This window comes from Phoenix dactylifera, chromosome 1 (assembly GCF_009389715.1).
Source record: "Phoenix dactylifera cultivar Barhee BC4 chromosome 1, palm_55x_up_171113_PBpolish2nd_filt_p, whole genome shotgun sequence".
NCBI classification, from domain to species: domain Eukaryota; kingdom Viridiplantae; phylum Streptophyta; class Magnoliopsida; order Arecales; family Arecaceae; genus Phoenix; species Phoenix dactylifera.
In genome coordinates this window covers 17374455-17397036 of record NC_052392.1, presented here as the reverse complement: position 1 = coordinate 17397036, position 22582 = coordinate 17374455, and the positions used below count along the sequence as shown (strand labels likewise).

General features: G+C 38.2%; 2 protein-coding genes across 3 annotated transcripts; one reads left to right on the top strand and one right to left on the bottom strand.

Moving 5' to 3' along the window:
• Positions 1–1983: 1983 nt before the first annotated feature.
• On the top strand, positions 1984–10940 carry LOC103701566 (TORTIFOLIA1-like protein 2). Its single transcript, XM_039128358.1, has 6 exons — positions 1984–3341; positions 5384–5578; positions 5660–5762; positions 6381–7054; positions 8372–9459; positions 10570–10940. Exons 1-5 carry the CDS (start codon positions 2661–2663, stop codon positions 9098–9100), a joined length of 2382 nt encoding a protein of 793 aa, XP_038984286.1. The 5' UTR covers positions 1984–2660; the 3' UTR covers positions 9101–9459; positions 10570–10940.
• A 56-nt stretch (positions 10941–10996) lies between these two features.
• On the bottom strand, positions 10997–20713 carry LOC103701443 (probable serine/threonine-protein kinase PBL17). Of its 2 annotated transcripts, XM_008783488.3 has the most exons (7): positions 20384–20713; positions 17954–17990; positions 17536–17831; positions 16475–16610; positions 15747–15883; positions 14077–14200; positions 10997–11731 (listed from the first exon to the last, which is right to left on the bottom strand). In XM_008783488.3, exons 3-7 carry the CDS (start codon positions 17785–17787, stop codon positions 11133–11135), a joined length of 1248 nt encoding a protein of 415 aa, XP_008781710.1. In that variant the 5' UTR covers positions 17788–17831; positions 17954–17990; positions 20384–20713; the 3' UTR covers positions 10997–11132. The 2 variants fall into 2 exon arrangements, with proteins under 2 accessions (XP_008781710.1, XP_008781709.1); XM_008783487.3 differs by lacking the exon at positions 17954–17990.
• Between the last annotated feature and the right edge of the window lie 1869 nt (positions 20714–22582).

Here is a 22582-nt window from a genome sequence, read left to right as displayed (position 1 = left end):
ATCTTTTACAACACATTAGTCTAAGATCTATTTCTACTTGACTTCAATCCAAACATTGATCAAAACTTATCAAATGCAAATGCACTCATTTTATATTTATGTGCCGTATGCATATGTTCTTATTTCCCTCGCTATTGTACCCTTCTGAAGATTGCATAAGATTTAAAACAAATGTTTTAAGACTGTTATTTGTTATATTAACCGTGCACACAGTAAATTCTACTCTGTACACAATTTAATTATTTTGGCATATAGATAAATTATCTGCACACACAGTTTAATTAACACTGTACACAATAAGGTGTTATGTCGACATTGATATATAAGGTTTGAGGTGAGGTACTACAACGTCGTATACACTGAATTCCCAATATGGAGCAAAAACGGAGCAAAAAAGGTTTGAGATAAGGTACTAACTGTGATACAAGATTTAAGTATATGTTATTGTTTTCTAACTGAATTTCTAAGATGGAGAAAAATGGCACGCAGAGATAGTTTTACTGTGTGCACTATGTTCAAGCTTACTAACTTAATTGCAATAGCGAGTTAACTTTATTTTTCTTTATTTTTTTATTTTTTACTTTTCTTTTTTATTTTTCTTTTCTTTTCTTCTTTTTCTTTCCTTTTCTTTTTTTTTCTTTTTTCTTCTCTTCTTCCCAAAGCTTCTTCTTCTTTCTTCCTTCTCCTCCTCCCTCCTTTCTTCTCCTCCTGCGAGGCCGGTAGCGCCAGAAGAGTGTCGGATTGTTATTTATTTATTTAGTTGTTTATTATTTATTATTTTATTTTATTGGAATATATTTATTTATTATTTTATTTATTTATTCATTCATTCATATACACACACTTATTTATACATTTATTTATTTATTTTTCTTTCCTTTTTCTTTTATTTTCTTTTTTGTTTCTTTTCTCTTTCTTTTCTTTTTTCTTCTCTTCTTCCCGATGCCCCTTCTTCTTTCTTCTTTCTTCTCCTCCCTCCTCCTCCCGCGAGGCTGGCGGCGCCGGAAGAGTGCCGAGGCCGGCGGTGGCTCGGCGACGTGGCCGGTGGAGCGCGGTTGAGACCCTTTCTCCTCTGGATCCTCTCACGGCGGCGATGGTGGGGAAGAAGCACAGGTGGAGGTCGAGGGCAAGTAAGGCGGCGGCGGAGAGGGAGTCGCACTTGGCCTGGAGGCCGAGCCGATGATGCGGAAGCGGAACGGGCACTCGCGGATCTTGCGGGTTGGCTTAAAAGTTGGAAGGAATAGGATTCAGAATAGGGGAAAAAAGGGAAAATGAAGATGAAGGCGGTGAAGGGCATTATGGTCTTTTCATGAAAATTTATTATGCACTGGAAATGGGTATGGACCGGTTGTTAAAGTTATGTTCAACAGGGATTAAACATTACAGTCCGGTCAAAAAATGGACCGGACATTAGTTTCCCCTTTAAACTATATAACTCGGCGCAACCCTTTTAAACTATATAACTCGGCATTTATCTCTGATGCGATTCGCTGTGCCGGTAGCATTAGGTAGCCATAGCCATAATTAGTAACCACCTATAGCTTTTACTCCACTGGAGCCATAGGCCCATATTCCGTAGCCATAACTCTGAATCCGACCCATATATATATTAAACAAGTTAAACATGTTAGACGTGCCAGACATCTAAAATCCATATCCGATTCAATTAATAAATAGGTTAAACGGATCGATTTGTTTACGACCTAAGTCTGTTTAGGCCAAACCTAAATTTATTTATGATGGATCGAATACATATCGAATTGGCGGATCGGATCGTATTTTGCAAGCCCTGTAATCACCATGGTACGTTGGTTGGGACGCCTTAGCAGCACTTCATCCGTTATTTCGAATCGCCCGCCCTCGACGCGCGAAATCCTGTTCATCGCTCGAAAACGAAAGAAAACACGCACCACCTCCTTCCCTCCCCCTCCGAATCGCTCCCTTCCGTTTTTCCTTCGCACCATCCCCTACGCCTCTCTCTCTCTCCCTCCCTCCCTCCTCCCGCCCCTCCGTTTCGCAGTTGTCCCTCGCTTTCTGTGCTATCCGTCTCTCTCTTGCTTTTTTTTCCCCAACACTTTCTGGGGTACTGCGCTTATTTTTAGGGTTCTTTTGTCTGCTGCCATTATCTTTTTGAACTTCTTTAATTGCATTATCTCCCTCTCTTCTGTAATCTGGAATGGAGGATCCCCTCTCCAGCTCCCTCGTTCCTTTTTCTTTGTGTTTTTTTTCTCTCTTCAAACTGCTTTCAATTAGTAGAATAAGGATTTGTAAGCGTCTTTATTCTTCGAATCCCATCCAAAACTTTGTCCATTTCGAAAATTTATGAGCTCGTCTTTTCTCTTTCCATTATTTGGTTACTTCTCTTTTGGGCTTTTCTCGGCTCGATCTGACTTCTTCCTTGAGAAAACCCAGCTTTATTTGCTTTAGTTTCACCAAATATAGTTTTTTAGTCATAATTGTGATTCTATTAGAGCAGCAATAATGGGAGAGATCTTCGAAAATTTGATGGACACCGCTCCCATCAACCTGGGCATTCCCCATTCTCTACTTCTCGAAGGAAGCCCGGCTACCGCGGCTCGAGATCGCACATCGAGTTGCGAGCTTTGAGCAGGTCGATTACAGGCGGAAGGTCGGAAGTAAGAGATCAATCATCCATTGCAATGGGAAGATTGATCAATATGAAGTCCAATCCAGCTCAGGCGAAGGTTAGGGCAGGTGGCAGGATGGTCGCTTCGCAGAAGGCGGTCTTCGAGCTGAAGCACCGAACGGTCCTCTCGCTGAACAAGCTCGCCGACAGGGACACCCACCAGATTGGGGTCGAGGAGCTCGAGAAGATTGCTGAGAGCTTGGCTCGCGACATGATCGCGCCATTTCTCTCGTGCATTACCGATACCGACTCCGGGCAGAAGATTGCCGTTCGGAGGGAATGTGTGCGAGTAATGGGCACCTTGGCCAGGGCTCATGGAAGCCTTTTGGCTCCCCACCTTCCAAGGATGGTGGCCGGTATACTTAAGCGCCTCAAAGATTCGGATTCTGTCGTCAGGGATGCCTGTGTGGAAACATGCGGTGTTCTGGCTACAAGCATAACGAGCTCTGTAGGTGGCGAAGGCGGAGGCTCTGCTTTTGTGGCACTGGTCAGGCCTCTTTTTGAAGCTTTGGGAGAGCAGAACAAACACGCGCAGGCTGGCTCCGCATTGTGTTTAACCAGGGTTGTTGATGAGGCAAACGACCCCCCTATGTCGATTCTGCCACAGATGCTGGCTCGTGCCGTTAAGTTGCTCATAAATCCACACTTTATGGCAAAGCCAGCGATCATCGAGTTGATCAGAAGCATTGTTCAGGTTAAATTTCTTGCTTTTTAGCCCATGGAACTTTCATACTACGGCTTATATCTATAGTTTGTATGTCATCTTATTCTTTTCTTTATATGAATTTGTTGTCATGTAAGAAACTTATAATTGGTTGCAACTTTTTTTTATTTTTTTCCTTTTCTTGCCTTACCTTTATTTTGGCACAATTTCTTGCCTGACCTTTAAACACTTATTTATCGTTAGGCTTAATATGTTATCCTACCCTGTTTGATTTAGTAATATACATTATTTTAGCAATATTGCTTGAATGGATCCGTAGAGTTCAGATAGTAGAAGAAATGTACTGTACAAGCTTTACTCGTAGGTTCTTTAAACTTTAAAGATCAATTGCTTATTCGTTCTCCCAGTTATTTTTGTGATGTAATCAATTGAGAATTTTTTCTTGGAAATACACCTCCTGGCAACTTCTTTGTTCCAGTACAGAAAGTGACTGTTGATGCTTGACGTTTAATAGGCCCCAAGAAGGATTGTCTTTTACCTGGAGTGTATCTCAGTAGTGGGGAACTTATACCTAGGGTGCAGCACCAACTTTAGAATTTGTCTTGAAAAGTCCCAAGACCTGCATCCTAAGTGTTTCCTTCAAGAGGTCTGCTTCTCACACTAGCACTTGAGGCAGCTCCTCCGGCCCTTCTTTAAGCAACTTAGAATTGCATGAAATGTATAGCTTCCAAGAAGACATAAACTTATGAAGTAGGCTTATTATGACTTGAGTAATATGTTTTAAGATGGCATATTGGCTTTTGGTCTTCTTTTACGGCAACAGTTCTCTTATAATGCTTGAGTCACCACAGGACCAGACAATAAATTCCTCAAAAGGATACTTAAATTTATTCATGCTTCTTTCCAGCACTTTTGTTTCTGATAAGTTAGTTCTGTGTAACCAATACGAGGAAGTGTTACTTTTATTTATGTTATATCTAAAATCATGCCTAAGGACAGATATTCCAGATCCCACTACTCAGTTCATTCTTTTCTCTCTTTCTTTTGGCCTTAATTGAGTCTGTGATCTTGACATCTAACAAAATGGTTTCTTCTTTTAATTGTTTATGTGGTTTCCTACTCTCAATTGGCAGTCTAGTGATCGTAATTTCAATTGAAGTCGACCTTACCTATTAAAAATCCTTTTTGTGTTCTAAAAGTGTCTTATTTGCCTCTTAACCTTTTACAGCTTGATGCCAAATTGAGTCAGCAAGTGCAGAAAGCTAGCACGATATAACCATAACCACTATAACCAAACCCTGTCCCCATTGTTTGGGCTGGTTTTGTGAGTCCTTGTGTGCCAAATTATTGTATTGGGATTAATTTCATAGTTTGACATGCTTCTTGCAACTGGTTATCGAACTAGCATCAAATCTCCATCTTTGTTCACCTGGTCTTGTGGACAACATTGCCAATGCTGAAAGCTACTTGACATATTTATAGCAAATACTTAGTAGAAATCATTCGAGGTAAGTGAGATCTATGGACTTCAATGAAAATGGAAGTGAGAACAAGAAATTGTATCGTATCTTATGGCACTTTTGTGACTTACTTCTATTGTAAGAATACTTAATACTGATTGTAAATGATTCATCATAAAGATGTACAACTTTTTTTCTATGAAAAATAATAATGTATAAGGGAAGATTTTGAAACAGAAAGATTCAGTATATGCCACTACTTTAATCCATAACCCCTCAGCACTCCAAGATATGCAGAGAACTAGATCATGTAAAGTGTCTTACCGTACTGTCCAGTGAAATAGTCCTCTTATCAGTACGTTGGACCAAATTGACATCTATATGCTGAAGACACTTTTTCCTGTTTCGTGAAGGAGTGCTAGATGCTTTCTTGCTGTCCATTTAAAGTTCTATTTTATCTAGATAAAGAAGCAGATTCCCATTCTAATTTCTTCACTGCTTGATAGAATTCTGTTATGTTGGATGCCCTGTTTGATGGCCATGACATATGACCACCCCAACCCACTCCCCCTGGTTTAAATTTTGCATGAATTTTTTGTCTCATTCTCTCAGGCAGGAGGTGCTTCCACAGAGCATGCTCTGTCTGTAGCACTGACCAGCATTCTGGATTCCCTTAAAAGTAGTGACTGGGCGACACGCATAGCTGCTTCTGTGGCATTAGCAGGTATTGCTGTCAGTGCTGGAGCTTTGCTGGGGACCTTCAAAAGTTCCTGCATGCTCTCACTTGAAGGCTGTCGATTTGACAAGGTTAGTTTGCACTTTAGACTAGTTGAAATTCTATCGCATATCATATTCTTTTATACATTGATTTTATATATTTTCTTTTAGGTGAAACCGGTGCGGGATGCAATTTTGCATGCAATGCATTGCTGGAAAACCCTTCTGGAGACTGGTTCTCCTGAACTTTCAGAAGCTGGGTCATCCACAAAAGGTCTGATAGCATTCTTAGTTTCTGATCAACTATGATGCAGTATGCTTGATATTAAATCAAAATATCTGATCAAAGTACCTAAAATACTTTTTTTGAACACCATCAATTAGTCGGCATCGTATTCAGAGTGTATAGCATTTTTGCGGTAGACATTGACTTGTCACAACATTGGACAAGTGAATCATGATGATTTTGACTATGTATATAGTAGTGTAATATTTCCATGATTTTTACATGCGTTATGTTACATGCATTTGTGCAAAAGGATGGTGTTATGAACCTGCAGCGCAAGCGGCATGGAATCTAAAGACAGTATGGTGAAGATCATTGTTCTTGGCCTGTTTTAATATTTAATGTGCTACCTGGGCACTAGTTGTTACCTTTGATAATATCATGATGCATAGATGTAATTTAGTTTTCTTGATTGCATCAGTATTCCTGATATCCATTTATGGGAATAACTAAATGATACATTAATTTTGTGTATGATTACTTAACCTTGTATGTTTTTTTTTTTTTTTTTTTTTTTTTTTTTTTTTTTGAGCAATAGCCTTGTATGTTATGTTAGATTATATAAGTTAACAAATTGTGTACTTGTTTATCATGTCCTGGCCATAGAAAATTTTGGCAGGGGCTACCATGATGTTACCAGTGCTACCGATCGTGAAAGGAGGGACACATCTTTCAGGAAAGTTGATCCTGTTTCTGCTCTAAGTGGCAAGTCCACCGGTTCAACAAAGAAAAGGGTTCCTTTATCTGTCAGGAAAGACTGTACCAATTATGTGCAGAATCACCAACATATAAAGTCAAATGATTGGCACATTGAGATATCAGTTCCAAAATGTCATGCTATGCCTTTGCCTGGTGCTGACCAGAAAGAATCTGGGGGACATTGCATTGCAAAGGCTCATGACGGAATAGCAGCAGATGTAACTGGAGAGCAAGATATCAAGTGTGATTATGACCCGCTGGATGATAAACCAGAATGCTTTTCCATGTCAGATTTAGTTAGTGGTACCTATGAGACAACGCATGTAACTGTTTCTCATCAGTGTCTTGAGGATTGTGATTCAGCGAACCTAATTGGGCCAAATCACAAGCATGTCACTGGGGAGATAGAACCTGAACTCCTTAGAACTCAGGAGAGCCAGAGTTTGGATTCAACTGTTACAGACTTCTGTTCACAGACTATGCATGGATGCTGTCTGCATGCTGCAAATGAATTGGCCTTCATCAGAAAGCAACTCCTGGAGATTGAGACCAAGCAATCAAACTTATTGGATCTGTTACAGGTATTTTGTTAATTAACTCTGATTATTATAGAATAATCAGACATAAATCTTTTTATTCTATATTTGATTAGATGATTTTTAATGATATTGGCCCTTAAGAGGGATGAATGGTGAAGAGATACCTATACAGAGGACTGGAGATACACGGGGTGGGGCTTCTTGTTATAATTCTAATGTCATCTGCTGGATCTTAGTTTCTTACTAAATAAAGTTGCCAGAATGATCATGTATCAGGCCCATCTTATTAAAGACTTAAGGTTATGTTGTTGATGCCTATACCACATACTCTCTCAAATCTCTGCTATCCTTCATTAAAGATATACAGATATGATGTAGCCTCGAATTTGCCCCAAGAATTGTGAAGTTTTGTCCTTATTCAGTTCTCATTTTTTTCTCAAGTTCTTGATATATCATATTCTTTATTGGCATGCAAAGTGACTTCAATTTCCTTACACCTCAAAGCTTTTAATTGTTCTGGTTCATTAGCACCCTATTCTCCTTTGACTTTTTTATACCTAAACTGACTGAGTTTTGAGACATATTTGGATCATATGCTAGCCCAAATTTGCATGATCTTACCTTTTTACTTGTTGACATGGCCTTTGCTATTATTAAGTGCCTGCATCTTCGGACCCTGCATGGTCTAAAGTGTGATACCATATAGGTGTCGCCTGCTCAACATTCTAAATTCTTTTATCATTTTTTTATGCACTATGAATAAGTTGAATTTGACTAAGGTACAATCAAGACATGATTTAGAGAGGAAGCCAAACAAAGTCGAAAGTATACCTTGTTTGGTGATATATTAGGCCGGATTATTCATGTTCTTTTGTGCTTTAACTCTTATAGAGGTCATAGTTTATGTTGGATCTTGTGTACCATTTTGACCTAGGCATGTTGGATGTGGCGAGGTAGCATAATCCCAGAGTTCTGGGGATCAGAACTTTTAAACCTTGACCCAGCATGCAAGTCCAAACTTATCTCATGGCGGGGCTCCTATCCAGGCCTGCCTTGTTCCTTGACAAGCCGATCCAGTTGCAATCTGTTTTTGCACCCATGTTTAGCTAATTTATTTAGCACGTCATTTACTTTTTGGCGCTGTTTTATAACATGCAAGTAATTATATGTTTCTTTAAGTATGACATGTAGGTTGGATCTCTCTCTCTCTCCCGCTCGCTGCATGTGTGCCTGTCTATGTATGTGTTTGTATGCTTGTGCATGCATGTGTGTGTGTGTGTGGATGTATTTCTACCTATGTGCACCTTTGCGTGTGTTTGTCTCCATCCATCCTGATTTTGTCTCTTTTACATTGTTCAGGTGTTTATGGGAAAAGCAATAGATGACCTGTCAACCTTCAAGTTGAGGGTGCATAATTTGGAACGTGCTGTAGATAAAATATCACAAGGCATTACTCAGAATGAAAAATATTCTAACTTCACTAGCTTAAGATTTTTGAAGAAAATTCAAAGTCTTTTTTCATCTCCTCAGTTCTCTATGTGCATGCCTAGGCCATTGACGGATTCTAATTACAAACAACCACCATTATTGTCTATGAAAAACAAGGAACTGTGGCATGAAAATGCATCTTTGAAAAGCAGGTCAAGCACTTCGGTCAAAGATGGAGTGGCACTCTGGAGGGATCCTACACTGAACATAATCAGAAATCCTGTAGCAAACTGCAGACAGAAGAACTCAGGAAGAAACGCTCACAGCTCAGGCAGCAGTCAAGCAAGAGATGTGAAGGCTTTACATTCTGTTTCAGCTTGTAATGTTAGTGTCAGGCAAAGTAACTTGGAAGATGTGACTGGCTTCTGGCAACGGGTTAAGGAGTTTATTAGTGTTGGAGATCTGGAGTCTGCATATGTTGAAGCTCTGTATTCTGGTGATGATCTCTATCTAATCGAGCTTATGGATCGAACCGGGCCTGTTCTGGACAGACTGTCATGTGAGACGGCAAGTGCAGTTCTGAGCATTCTGACTACGTGCTTTCTGGATCAAAGGTTTCTGGATTCCACAATATCTTGGTTGCAACAGGCAAGTTGTTGACCCTTCATGACTGCAGATGTCTGTAGTTTTGGATGCTACATGCCTTGTAAATTGTGCAAAATGGATCATGGCACCACCTTGTATTTTAGATCTGCTCTAGCTGTCATTTTTATATTTTTAACAAGCGATGCAATTCAGTCCAAGATAACCATATTTCTATCTATTATTTTGTTCTAGGTGGTGGATTTAAGTACTGCTAATGAACCAAGGCACGTTTTTATGTCTTCAAAAGTGCAGATGGAATTCCTGTTAGCATTACGGGAACTGGCGGCTGTGGGATTCTCTGATCCAGTAGACAGAATCTCTGTAACACAACTTCTGGCAAATTTGAGCCAAGTATGGGGTGAAGCCCCATGCAGGTACTTGCCATAACTTTAGTCCCAAAATTTCTGAATGCTCCTGTTAGGTGCAGATATAGATCTAGGGAATTTTATTTTTATGTGGACTCTGGAACTAGAATTTTGCAGACTTTAGCATTATAATTTTATGTGGACTCTAATATTTTATTTTTATGCATATTCTTATTAGGGTTTTGGGTTATCTATATAAACCCATTGCTATGTTAATTGAGAATACAGCTTGAATTATTGAGATATCCCCTCTCTCTCCCAGTCTTCCTCTCTCCTCTTCTTCCTCTCCTTTTCTTCTCGCCCCTCTTCTTTTTCTCTCTTCTCTCTCTATCTTTTCTCCCTCTATCCTGCATCACTTCATTGACCGATAATGATCGGAACACCCTCAGGTTGAGTTCGTGTTATTATGTGCATAAGAAGTCATGCCAGTGATGTCACTGCACCCCATCCCTTTGCAATATTGCCTTGTCGCTTTTCATCCAACACTTTTGAGGGAAAAATCATACAGTTTCTAGGAGGTGTATTATTATGCTTCTTAGGTTTCTCTCTCTTTTTTTTCCTTCTTTCTAAAGTAGAAGAAACAAAAATCAATTGAACTTCATGTGCATGAGAAAATGCTTTTCAGTTGCTTATTGCTAATGGATATATTAGAGTGTTTGTAATTTAGCTTACCATAGTAAGAGTCGTTTAAGTGGGTGAAACTGATCCAAAGAGTGGAAAATGGAAAGAACACAGAAATGGGAGCAATCATCTCATGCTGTCAAGAGTATTAGGTTACTAGAGAACTTGATGCTCTGGAAGGATACCAACATATTCTCATAATTTGGCATTATTATCTCTGCTTTTGATGTGTTGTCGATCCAGGCTGTTTGGAGGCATAAATATTCATGTGGTGGAGAGTTGTGATCACAGTCACAAAATGCTGAGCTATCTTTGCACATATTATGTAACAATTAAAATCTTACCTGACTAGAAGACAAATATATGCATTCGCATTAGTAGTGCCTTCAATTTCAATCATTTTCCATGTTGAGGAATTTGACTTTTGCTGCACATCGTTGGAGCTTGGTATCTTTGGATTTGAGGCTTGTGCTTATACAAATTTTGTTCCTGTCACAGGGAAGTGCTTCCAACTAGGGTCCAAGGAAACTAAAATGCGGTAGCCAATGCAAGGGGATGATAGTTGCCAAGCAGAAACTCCAGCCTGCAGTATCCTAGGTATCTGATGAAGCTTTCTGATATTTAATTTTTAATCTATTTTGGTAATGCATGAAATCATGGGTTAAAACATGTGCCACCTGATGCATTATAGCAGCTCATTCTGCAAGGAATGCAATCCTGAAACCTCTGTGATGGTAAATGTCTGAACTGCATATCCAGGAGCAGACATGCAGAACACTAGTGCTGAGGATTATGTAATATGTTTAATTTGGCAAATTGTACTCATCTAAATAACTTCAAATCTTTCCGTAAGATGTACAATGCCTGTTGATAATATTATCACTAGCTAACCTCTTTTGCTGGGATGCAAAGGGATAAGGTTCTGACATATATGCTTTAGGGTGATATTCTCCATTCAAAAATTTTATTTCCTCTGCTTTCATATGGTACAGCACCTGAAATGGTGACATCTAGTACAAAAATAATGATGTACTGGACGAGTTTAACAATCATCACATCATTTACATATCGACCTCATCAAAAGATGGCTTTGCACCGCCATCACAAGAAGATTTTGGTGGCAGGCCATCATAATCTGGCGAGGGACTATCCAGATTATATTCCATAGGGGGTTCACTTTTGCTCCTGCAACTATTAGGCTTTGTTTTTCTGCTATGTTCCTTCTGTTCATTTTCACCTGCATTTTCGCTGGAGTGTTTCTTATCAGTGCTGCTATCTACTGTTTCTTTAGGAACCTCATAGAGGGTCACAGCACTGCCACAGCTCTGGAGCAGGATGCCTTCCCTGCTCTCAGGTAGGTCCCGAATGCCTTCGAGGGTTTCGACTACCTGGCTCATGATGGGCCTCCCTTTAGGGTTCTGGCTGAGGCACCGATATGCTAAACCGGCAACCTCTGCTGCCACCTTGGTAGAGTATTGCCCTTCCATTCTTGGATCTATGATCTTCAGCAACTTCCTGTTATGGATCAAGAGTGGACGAGCCCACACGACTAGGTTGTGTTCTCGGCTAGGCCTGCTCTTGTCCATTGCCTTTCTTCCTATGAGCATCTCGAGAAGCACAACTCCAAAACCATAAACATCACTCCTGGCAGTTAAATGGCCTGTGGCAAATGAAAACTACAGGGATTAGTTTAAAAGCCGCTTGTCTGAGAAGTATAAGGTACGCTTGCTACAGAACATAAGGGGAAAAAAGAGTTCAATGCTAGACCAGAAAAGAACACACATTTCCTTGCAGTTCCAATATATTTTACCTATGTACAGACTTAAAAAGAATGCAGCTGATAATAATTTGATCAACAGACAATTGACTAAAAAGATAAAGCAGCTCTCCATCAGAAACAGTGTCTTTAGGGGATGACGAGGAAAAGCAAGAAAATATCCATGTTCCTTTAGGGGTATGGAAAAAAGTGATTTTTGTTTCAGAATAAAGATTATTTTTTTCATAAAAAGAACCTACAATGGAGAGACCAACCACCAAACTTAAAAACAAAATTAAACATAATGCTAACAAAGGTACTAGAGATGCGTTGCTAATTCTGAAGATTACTGTAAACCTATTTGGAATAGATAAAAACCAATGAATTAGCAAAAATCCCTGCTCACTATGTAGGACTCACAAAACCCAAAAAGACCAAAAGGTTGTAGGCATTGCCTGAAGAGGAGGGGGGGGGTCTGTAGACCTACTTGATTAGCTACACATATACAACAATAGACCAACATTACTTATAAATGAAATTTTAATACAAAAGGTATAAGAAGCAAAAAAACCTATGGGTTTCATACTTCTTACAAAAATTTTGCTACTTGAATATTGCTAAAAAGAGATATATTGATACACATATTACTGTTTTCTTGTTTTATTTACATATGTCACTGAAAGTACTAAATTTACAGCAAGTAATACCAAGAACAACAAATCCTCACAATATAATTAAACATACATTGCCTTTAGTCCATATCACCAAATTAGAGAAACCGTCAATCCATTGAAAAATTGACAACAAGAATCTGTAGCACTCTTCATATCTGTATCTCAAATAACAAAGCAACAAATAAAAATACTAAAGTTCATATAAATAAAGTTGAATTGTTGTTCTAATATTTACATCTGAAAAAGACAAAAAAATTATAAATCTCATTTAAATAAAATATATAAAAATCTAAAAGCTAATACGGTAGTTCCAAAATCCCTAAATATATTTAAATTATAAATAGTTAGATGAAGATAGAGTAATTTTACCTATCAATCAGTTAATCATGCTTGCAAGTGAAGGTATAAGTAACATAGAAGATTTAGAATAACTAATTAACTTTGTGATTTCAATATAGAACATAAGTTATCCATGTAATGTGTTAATACTTGTCAAGACAAAAGTTATGTAATGATAAATAAACAAACTATGTATTTCCTTATAAACATTATAATAAATCTGGGTCCTCTCCATCATATGACAAACATACATATATACATACATTCATGTGCATACATACATATAACAAAAGAAAGGACTGTTTAATGATCATTATTATATATAAGCTCTCAGTGTCGGTATATGTATTCCACCCATGGTTTTAATGAATGACCATTGTAACACTATAATGGCCATTAGAACAGTTCAAGAGAACCCACAATATTATACATCTTAGCCATATATATTTAATTAACAATCACTATTTTACCTAGCTTGTTATAATGGCAATTTATATAAAATTGTCACTATTTGTCATTTATAAATTTTTTTTTAAATTTAATTTTTTTTCTATTTTACTCACAAAAATATAATTAGAAAATATTTTTTCATTGAATAAATAGTAATTTAGAAAATAATACATTATTATTCCATTAATGCCTATTATTTTCTGTTAAATATTATTGTAACAGTTTTTATTTTGATTTTAATACTTATAATAGTCACATGGGACTTTTTTTTGAAAAAAAAATAACACAGGAGCCAAATCATCTCCATTTCACACTTGAACTGGAGTCTCCCCGGGGATTATGGCTGCACTTGGGCATCACACTAGGAACGAAGTACATCTGCTGTGTAGGGCCAATGTGATATGGGCCACAATGTGATGCATGGATGGCCATGACCCACAGGGGGACCTGTCCAGTTCAACACGGGGTGTCCTAGTGGCTGCGGACTGGGAGGTGAGAGGAAAGGAATTAAAGAAAAGAAGGGTAATTTTGGAATAGAAAGTTCTGCCTAAGAATTTGCCACCTGGCTGAAGAATATTCCAAGATTTGCCTACGGCTTTATTCTGATAGAAAAATATCAGACCCTCCCACACAAATGCAAGCATCAAAATTCAAAAGTTCTCAAGTCATGAATTGAATATGGTAATAAGAGTTTTAGTGAGTGACTCATCGTATCTAACAATATCATAGAAGTTTCCCTAAACAGATGTATATATTGCAAACATGCTGTACTTTTAGCAGACTCACCAGTCATTACATACTCAGGGGCCGCATAACCATAGGTACCCATGACCCTAGTGGAGACATGTGTTTGGTCTCCCATAGGTCCCTCCTTGGCAAGGCCAAAATCTGAAAGTTTAGCATTATAATCCTGCAAGGTAAGAATTGACATTAGACAACAGAATGAGATTGCAATTTAAATATTATCCATAAATTTCAGCAAATTGTCATCCATTCAATAGTCATTCAGGAAAATAATTTTAGCTAAAGTTACAGTTAAACAATAAGGTAGGCAAATACTCAGAAAAATTCACAAGTTGTGTGCACAAATACACCCAGCAGTTCTGTGAAATGCTATCAAACCTTTTTTTCTCCTTGCTTTTCCAAAGCGAAATGGGTAAATTAACTCATGAAGTCACTCCTCAAGACATATTGTAAAGGCAATGAGTACAAATAACAGGTGATAAGGTAGTTTGAATTTTATATAATCAATGTTCAGAATCAAAGATTCTACCTAAATCCTTTATTATTCATAAACAGATAATGGATTTAATATAATACAAATGTTTTATATTTCTTTTGGAAACTGTATATGGATTTAGATATACAAATTTCAAGTTATGGATTGAAGTACCATAGCGGTCCATACTGGCCATACCAATACTGGTACACCCCTTGGTAGATACCATACCATATCAATGCATGCTGTTGCGCCCACGCTAACGAGCATACCATGTATGATACAGTACTGGTAAAGTACTGGTACTGACAATTTAAATCTCGTTTCAAGTTAATCTACTCATACGTGTCCACTGTTTCTTTTTCTTTTTTTTACTGAGAATGTTTAGATGTTCTTAAATATCTCATCACAAGCTTCACATCTAAAAAATTATTGATACCCTGACATCAAATCTTTGAGTCATACTTGTCGAAAGGCTGAACTGCTGCCACAGGTGGCTAAATAGGCACTTTATCAGGGTGCATCAGCAAATGCGTATTCTGCCAAGAAACATTATTGTCTAGGCTGCTGCCTAGATTTAGTGTTGAGCTACATTATGTTCTTTGTTTCTCTCTCTCTCTCCTTTTTTTGAAGGACACATAAGCCATACATCAGAATCTACAGATTACTAAGTTGAGCTGTTACAACTACTATCCGTAAGTTAATACTTACCAAATACAAATTATACATGTTAATTTATACAATGGAAACACAAAGTAGTCCCACCTAATGATGATGGAATCAATAAGTTTATTGAAATTTCAATACCTTATAACTATCGTACATTGGATGCTTTGCCTCCTAATATAATCTAATAGGTTTGTTTGCATATATGTTAGCGAATATATACATTATATATACACATATACATAGTGATAAACTTCACCTACTACAACTATATTTGACTTTAATAGATTATAGAGGATTTTGAATCAATTAAAATTATTAGTTACACATATGATTACTAGATCATGGTATGTTGTACTGGTCCGTATCGAGCATACTGTACCGTACTAATACCAAAAAATGATATGTGGTACGAGAGGCATACTGACCATTGCTACACCGAACCGATCCCATACCAGGCAATACCAACACTGCACCAGAACAATGCCTATACGGGATCCAGTGTCGAGATTGCAAAACCTCTATTACAATTGTACATAAAAACTTCCAATTCTACAAAATAGGCACGAACCGCATCTAGTAAGATATTTGATGTCTTGAAGTCACGATAAATGACGGGTCTTTCGAGTCCATGAAGAAAAGCAAGCCCCCTTGCAGCATCAAGTGCAATCTTCATACGAGTAGACCATGGCATTGTAAGTGTAATCCCTAATAACAAAGAAGAAATAGGCGTCAAAACATTGTCGTATAATGTGCACACTCACAGCATTTGCTAAGCTATATCTCTGCAAGAAGTTTAAATTTACCTAGAGAATACTTTAAGGCATCTGAGCCTACAAGCAGAAAGCAGCAGTTTGCTGCATATATATGATGTCAGCTATGCCTTAATTCTCACTCCACCACACCCCCCCCCCCTGGGGGCCCAAAAAAAAATACTCCATCCCATGATACAAAATCTCTCTCTCTCTCTCTCGCTCTCGCTCTCATAATCTTCAGAAAATAAATGCCATCCATCTGGTTGTAGGCTCGACTTATTTATTTAGTTATTTATTAGGGAATAGCACTTTCTATCTGAAATAATCCTGTGTGTAGAATTTACTGCAAGATTTTGTATGCCTAATTTTCACTTACAATATGTCGTATTTCTTTTATATTTCAGTTTCAGTATAGATGGTATATTTTACTGATATCAACCTTCACTTACAAATGCTAAATTGCAGATTTCAGTTAGAGTAATAAAACAGATTTATTAAACAAAGCAGAAAAAATTTATTACTAAGTATTTAATACTGAACATACGTCGGAAAAGGTGCCTTTCAAGGCTGCCACACGCCATGTACTCATAAACCAGCAGTCTGTGTTCATTTTCACAGCAATAACCAATAAGTTTGACAAGATTTGGATGGCTAAGCTGCCCGAGATAGTTGACTTCTGCCTGAAGAAAAGAAAAGATGATCTCATTAGCTTTTGTACATGTATGACTAAAGCATTAGAAAAAAAACTATGTGCAACTTCAGCAATTGCATTTATGGTCACATTTTGTTTTTCAGTTTGACCTGGAAATCTAGATGTTAGAATCTATTCTCATAAAATACAATAGTTCCTTCCTTGTATCCTGATAGGTACGTAAGCTTGGGTTCTTCATTTTCATATCAATGTTCATGGTTCCAAAGCAGATTATGGTTGGGTATATCCCGGATGCAGGAGCAACAAAGTTAAAAAACCACAAAAAAACAACTCCTGTCTGTTGTGTTTCAAGGATCTAAGATTAGACAGACTGAGAGGAAGCGACTAATTAGGAGCACTCTTAGGTGTCTTCTCCATAATTGAGTCTACTCGGTGATCCAATAAGCTAGAGTCACAGTAATATCTTCTTAAAGACTTGACATGATTTAGGATGCCTGGACAAAATGAACCTATCTGTAGATATATGCCAAAAAGTAAAGGCCCATACAACCAACAAAAGCCTCAAAAAGGGGGCCAAGGCTGGCACACATAGTTTCTGCACTCTGTTAGCATAACTCTCACTAATACTATGTCACATCACAAGATGGGTTTTTGATTCTTGTAGTTAAAGTTGTTCCTAACTATCAAGTAGGGGTGACCCAAGAACCATAACTAGAGTCCTGCATTCCCATTACAATGAAGTAGAATAAGAGACCAGGCATAACCTTGCCTGACTAATTAGCCACCTCTTTGGTTTATGTTTAAAAGAAACTATAAATGAAACAGTAATATAATCTCTTCATTATTTTATCGTAGTACTTTATACTGTTTAGAGAATGTCATGCTGGAAAACAAAACAGTATGATAATCTGAATTCAAACTAACATAACAGAGATCAAATAAGAAAAAGTTACCAGCCATTCCTTGTCTCCCTGGAAGCCTTCTGGATTGAGCTCTTTGACAGCAACATAAGTGGATTTGAAACCTGGCCTGACATTTTCATCAATAACACCTTTATAAACAATTCCAAATCCACCCTCTCCGAGAATTTGATCTGGTCGAAAATTCTTGGTGGCTGCTCTCAACTCATTATATGAAAATATGTTGACATTTTCATATCCACCTATCGAACGCAAGTCTTCAACACCCTTGGGAGGGGCCAGCATGCTTACCTCACCTTTGACATCAGATGCACCTTTGCATATTTTAACTGGTTACAGAATAAGAGAAATCAGGAAAAAGCAAAAAATTAACACAGCCATAACCACTGCTTAATATGACAATAATAAAAAATGAGGCCAGAGAACATAATCTTAACATTAATGTCCTTACTTTCTTATGTCTGTCACTCTTAAGTCTTCTGGATGGCCTGCAACAGCAATAATCAAATGGACAATAATTGAAACCCTGTAACTCGATGATGAGCCTTTATTTGAACAATTTTATAGTGGGTTAGACTAGAGAAATGGGGTGCACATCGGGTAACCTGGGCTGCACTTGAGGTGGCCATAGGCTTGGCCCACAATAGACTTGACCCATGTTCATCCCAGCCCATGCTCAATCCATGCTTAATACAGCATGACCAAGGCCACAGCTTTATAAATTGAATTCAGGCCCCCAAAAAAGTCCAGCGTGTTAGATTTTACCAAAATGACTTTCTTTTTCTTGATTTTGTATATAGAAATTAACATACTACATCAGTAATTTTATTATTACAAGTGGAATTTAAGTGCTATCAGAATATAAGTATTGTGATATACATATATATAGATTGTAGACACAACATGCATGTCTGGTTGTCCATACATGTGGGCCAGGTTGGGTCAGATTGTTATAGGCACAAAAAATGGCTCAATGTTGATCAGAATGTCACCTGGACCACTTTTCATACTCGAGTTTGAGCCCACCCCAACCCAGTGATAACTTTGCTTAGCATGTCAACGTGACTAGGTTAGGTGATCCATTAATTGGTCCATCCCAATGTGCATCCTTTCTATAGAGAGTCTCTACTAGGGTAAGAACGTGTAGCTCAGGTTAATTTTCATCGACTATAAAGTTATGTGGTATGAAGGCCAGTTAGGTTGCACATTACAGTATACTTTTTATATTTAAAATGTAAAAGCACTGTGTTATGGCTATTAATACTAAAATTGTTGTTTCTAGGAAACTTCTTATAAAAGCTGATATATATTTAAAATCTTGTTCTATACCTATTTAACCTACATTGCCATCTAAGTTGTCTTTTATCTGATGATGCAGTAAGTTCTGAGAGAAGTTAACCATAATCATTATGAAGAGCCATGTGTCATTAACCTGAAATTGACTTCATAAACCCTACATCTCCAAATGTTGCTAGGTGGAATCATATGTTCTTTTTTTTTTCCTTCATGATAACATCTATCGAAGCACCCCCACTCGTCATGCCCCCTCTAGCTGGATGTGGATTAGGTCTACTGCAAAGTAGAAACTGAGTTTCCACCTCAGGCCTGTCTGCCATACAGACGGACTCTGAGACGCATGTCCACTATCATTTGTTAACCAGCGTAACAAAACCGTGTGAGTGAGCTGCTTAGAATCTCAAAGCCCACCAAAAGTAAATTCCCACTCCATGGCAAACCTAAACCACATTTGCTTTACTCTCTGACCTTGGATTTCTTTTTCACTTATCAAAATCTGCCATGTGTCTAGGTTATAGAAATTTCCTGCAACTTGGCTGTAGAGAATCCCTTAAAAAAAAAAAAAACCTCCATTAGGCCGCCTAAAATCTCCAACACAGAACCCAACTTAGTTGTTCACCACTATTAACCCTATCATAATGGTACTACCTACCAGATATACATACAGATTCTACTTATTGCCATGTATATCCTATCTGACATCCAGACAAGCTGCTAAGGTCATCTCATACATACTTGCACTGTTCAGAACCTTTTGCTAAACTAAAATAGAAAGATGCAAAACTTGGTATATATTTCTATCACAGAATTAAAGCATGTCAACAACTCTTTAACACATTTGCAGATTTTCAGTGCGCAGCAGATATGAAAACTTTTTAGAGCCAATATTCCAAACCAGTCTGCAGACATTTACAAGCATTTCTTGTTTACCTTCTTCAAATAGCCAGCCTAATACTGCCCATATCAAGACCCATGTGGTATGCTTTCACGCAAGCACTGAATTAAAATCCCATTCGGAGCCCAGTAATCAATTTCACATCTAAAAATCTCATATATCACCACTATGTTCTTCCCACTTGCTATTACTTACCCATCAATCTTTAATGAATAACAACATTAAAACTTTGCAAAGGAACCAAAATTAAAATATATTATCATCACCAACCTCAATGTGCGAATGTTTTAAAAGATTTCCACTCCCACTCTCTCTCAAGATTCTCTTCATTAAAGGGGGCTGCTACTCTGCCTCTATGCGGGTAAAGATCCGATTTTTGACCCAGATTCCATACCACATTTCGCGACTAGTAGTTCTATCCACTGTCCAAAATGACTAGAGAAGAATTGAACAACATGATAACCCCTCTCTCTCTCTGTGTGTTCTAATTTCTCAAAAAATTGCAAGAGATCCACTCCCCTTGCCGAAATAATTATGGTAAAAAAAAAAATATTTTTTCAAGAAAACCGAACTTTTAAACGATTATGAACTCTTAGAAGAGAGAGGGACGGGGAGGGAGAGGGGAGGGGGGCGCGGGGAGAGAGAGAGAGAGAGAGAGAGAGAGAGAGAGAGAGAGAGAGAGAGAGAGACCTGGTTTCTTGTTGGGAGGGAGCTGGGGCTCCTCGACGGACAAGCATCCGCCCATGGCGAGGAGGGGAAGGAAGCCTCAATCTCGTCCGTCCATCCCGATCTCGCGGCCTCCGACCAGATCCGATCCTGGACCCCGCCACCAGATCCAAGCTTTGTCCTCTCCCCGCGCCGCGTCGGCGATTCAGATCACGACGGCAGGAATCGCCGGAAAACAAAGAGAGCTCGTCGACGTTTGTCGGCAAGAGAAAAAGATCCCAATTCCTTCCCAAGAAAAAAGGTTCAGCGAACAAAGATATTAATAGAAGAGACGATCGATAGCTAGAATTCTTTCCGTTCTTGTTTTTACCGTTGGTTGCGAAAGGAATAGCCGCCCAAATCGCCGTGCCGGAAACCCTTTACGAGAATGCCCACCCAAATGAATGACAATTACCAACGTGCCACTCATCGCCGGGGTCGCGGTCCAAGATAACGGCCGTCCATGGACCTTTTGCGCTTAGCGGTTGACCCAAAATTTAGATAGCCTCTATGTCTAACCATGAATCAAAGCACTAAGGGCTCATTTGGTTCGTGGGAAAAGAAGGGGGAGAAGTATGGTCAACGGAAAAGTAATGAGATGGCTCTTATTTGATTGAAGTTTTCAAAGAAGAGAGAAGGGAAAGTCTTTCCCATGAGGCGGAAATCACTATATTTTTACTTTTTTCCAAAAAGTCCCTTCAGCATTAAAGAAGCATTAAAAACCTAATTTTTATTAAAGGCATAATAAGAATTATACATAACTTTCCTAGGAAAGTGGATGGCCAACCAAACATAAGCACTTTGGAAATTTGTCACTTTTCCATGGTCAACCAAACATGCCAAAAGTACTTTCCTAGACATCCTCTTCCTAAGAATTTATTTTCCAGGAATCATATCCCTAGAAGAAAAAATGCTTCCTGCGAACCAAACGAGCCCTAAGAGCAAGGCCAAGGGCACTGCATCGCAAGGATGAGGTAGGTACAACGAAAGATATAGAAATTTGAGTTTCAATTTCATTTAGTCTGATTTTTTTTTTTTTAATGTGAGGGGACTATAAGTTTGATTTTGAGAGCAAATCTAATCAAATGATTTATTAGGCTTCAAATTTCGTTCTTGGATTGGATTAATGGGATTGTGGCCTCAGTGGACACCCCTACTTACATAGCACCCATTCTAATTATAAATAAATAATTTTTTTTTTAACTTAAAATTTTAGTATCGTAATTAGTGTTTGCCATGTAGACATAGGTTGCAAAGAAAGCAGGACAAATAATTACAATAGTAGGAGGCAAAGCCATGTTTCTTGAGTGGAACTTAGAGGTGGAGTCTCCAACCCCACTAATATTATACATCCTCTTATCATAATATTTTATTATTATCATTTGTTCATTGGTCATCCAATTTAAATTTTTTTCTAAACTCAGACTGTGAGATGGTGCTCGGCAAACATTTTTACTTGCATCTCATTTGCTGAACACAAATACCAAGTTATTTCTAGACATCCTATTTCAGTTTCATACTACGATTCTACTGTTGCTGCACCTTCACTGCACTTGTCCTTGTGTTATTTTATCAAAAGTGGCATCGATGAGTTGCCGTTGGCTATATTGCTTTTCATTAATAACAGAGAATATTAGCTATTATGACCGCCGACGTTCATCTTTGAAGAACATATCTAAATATGTCTGTAAGGAAGCAAACAGGACGGCTGAATGAATTGTCTCTTTTATCGCTCATCATTAGCTTTTTATGGGACAACTACAAAATCATTCCTCACCTCCTAACTCTTCTTTTGTAATGTTATCGAATGTATTCATACTAAAAGTCAATGATCCATCCAACCTCTACATATATATATATATATATATATAAAAAGAAAATATCCAATCAAAAGTTAGTGTGGAAACTCCTGGTTAGAGTTTGACTAACATCGTCTGAATGGTCAACAATGATATTGGGAGCCCATTGCGAGGACAACCATGTCATCTAAAATTTTGAAATCTTGGGGGGCTGTCTCCATTGGCAGTAATTGACTCCGGTTTGTAGTAATACTGGACCGTTGGGAAACCATGAACTACGAAGAGAGAGAGAGAGAGAGAGAGAGAGAGAGAGAGCAAAACAAGGGGCCGGCCACGAATTCCGGATATCGTTTGCAAATCTTGTAATCATGTTCTCTCAACCGAT

What these genes read in the sequence shown, in the direction of transcription:
- LOC103701443 (XM_008783487.3), bottom strand. Translation starts at nt 20,438, where the DNA reads ATGGGCGGATGCTTGTCCGTCGAGGAGCCCCAGCTCCCTCCCAACAAG. An exon ending in CAAATATCTTACTAGATGCG is followed by an intron (nt 14,201 to 15,746) that starts GTTCGTGCCTAT and finishes CTTACCTTGCAG; the next exon opens with GATTATAATGCTAAACTTTC. An exon ending in CCCTGAGTATGTAATGACTG is followed by an intron (nt 11,732 to 14,076) that starts GTGAGTCTGCTA and finishes CATTTGCCACAG; the next exon opens with GCCATTTAACTGCCAGGAGT.
- LOC103701566 (XM_039128358.1), top strand. Translation starts at nt 2,661, where the DNA reads ATGGGAAGATTGATCAATATGAAGTCCAATCCAGCTCAGGCGAAGGTT. An exon ending in TGATCAGAAGCATTGTTCAG is followed by an intron (nt 3,342 to 5,383) that starts GTTAAATTTCTT and finishes TCATTCTCTCAG; the next exon opens with GCAGGAGGTGCTTCCACAGA. An exon ending in ACTTATTGGATCTGTTACAG is followed by an intron (nt 7,055 to 8,371) that starts GTATTTTGTTAA and finishes TACATTGTTCAG; the next exon opens with GTGTTTATGGGAAAAGCAAT.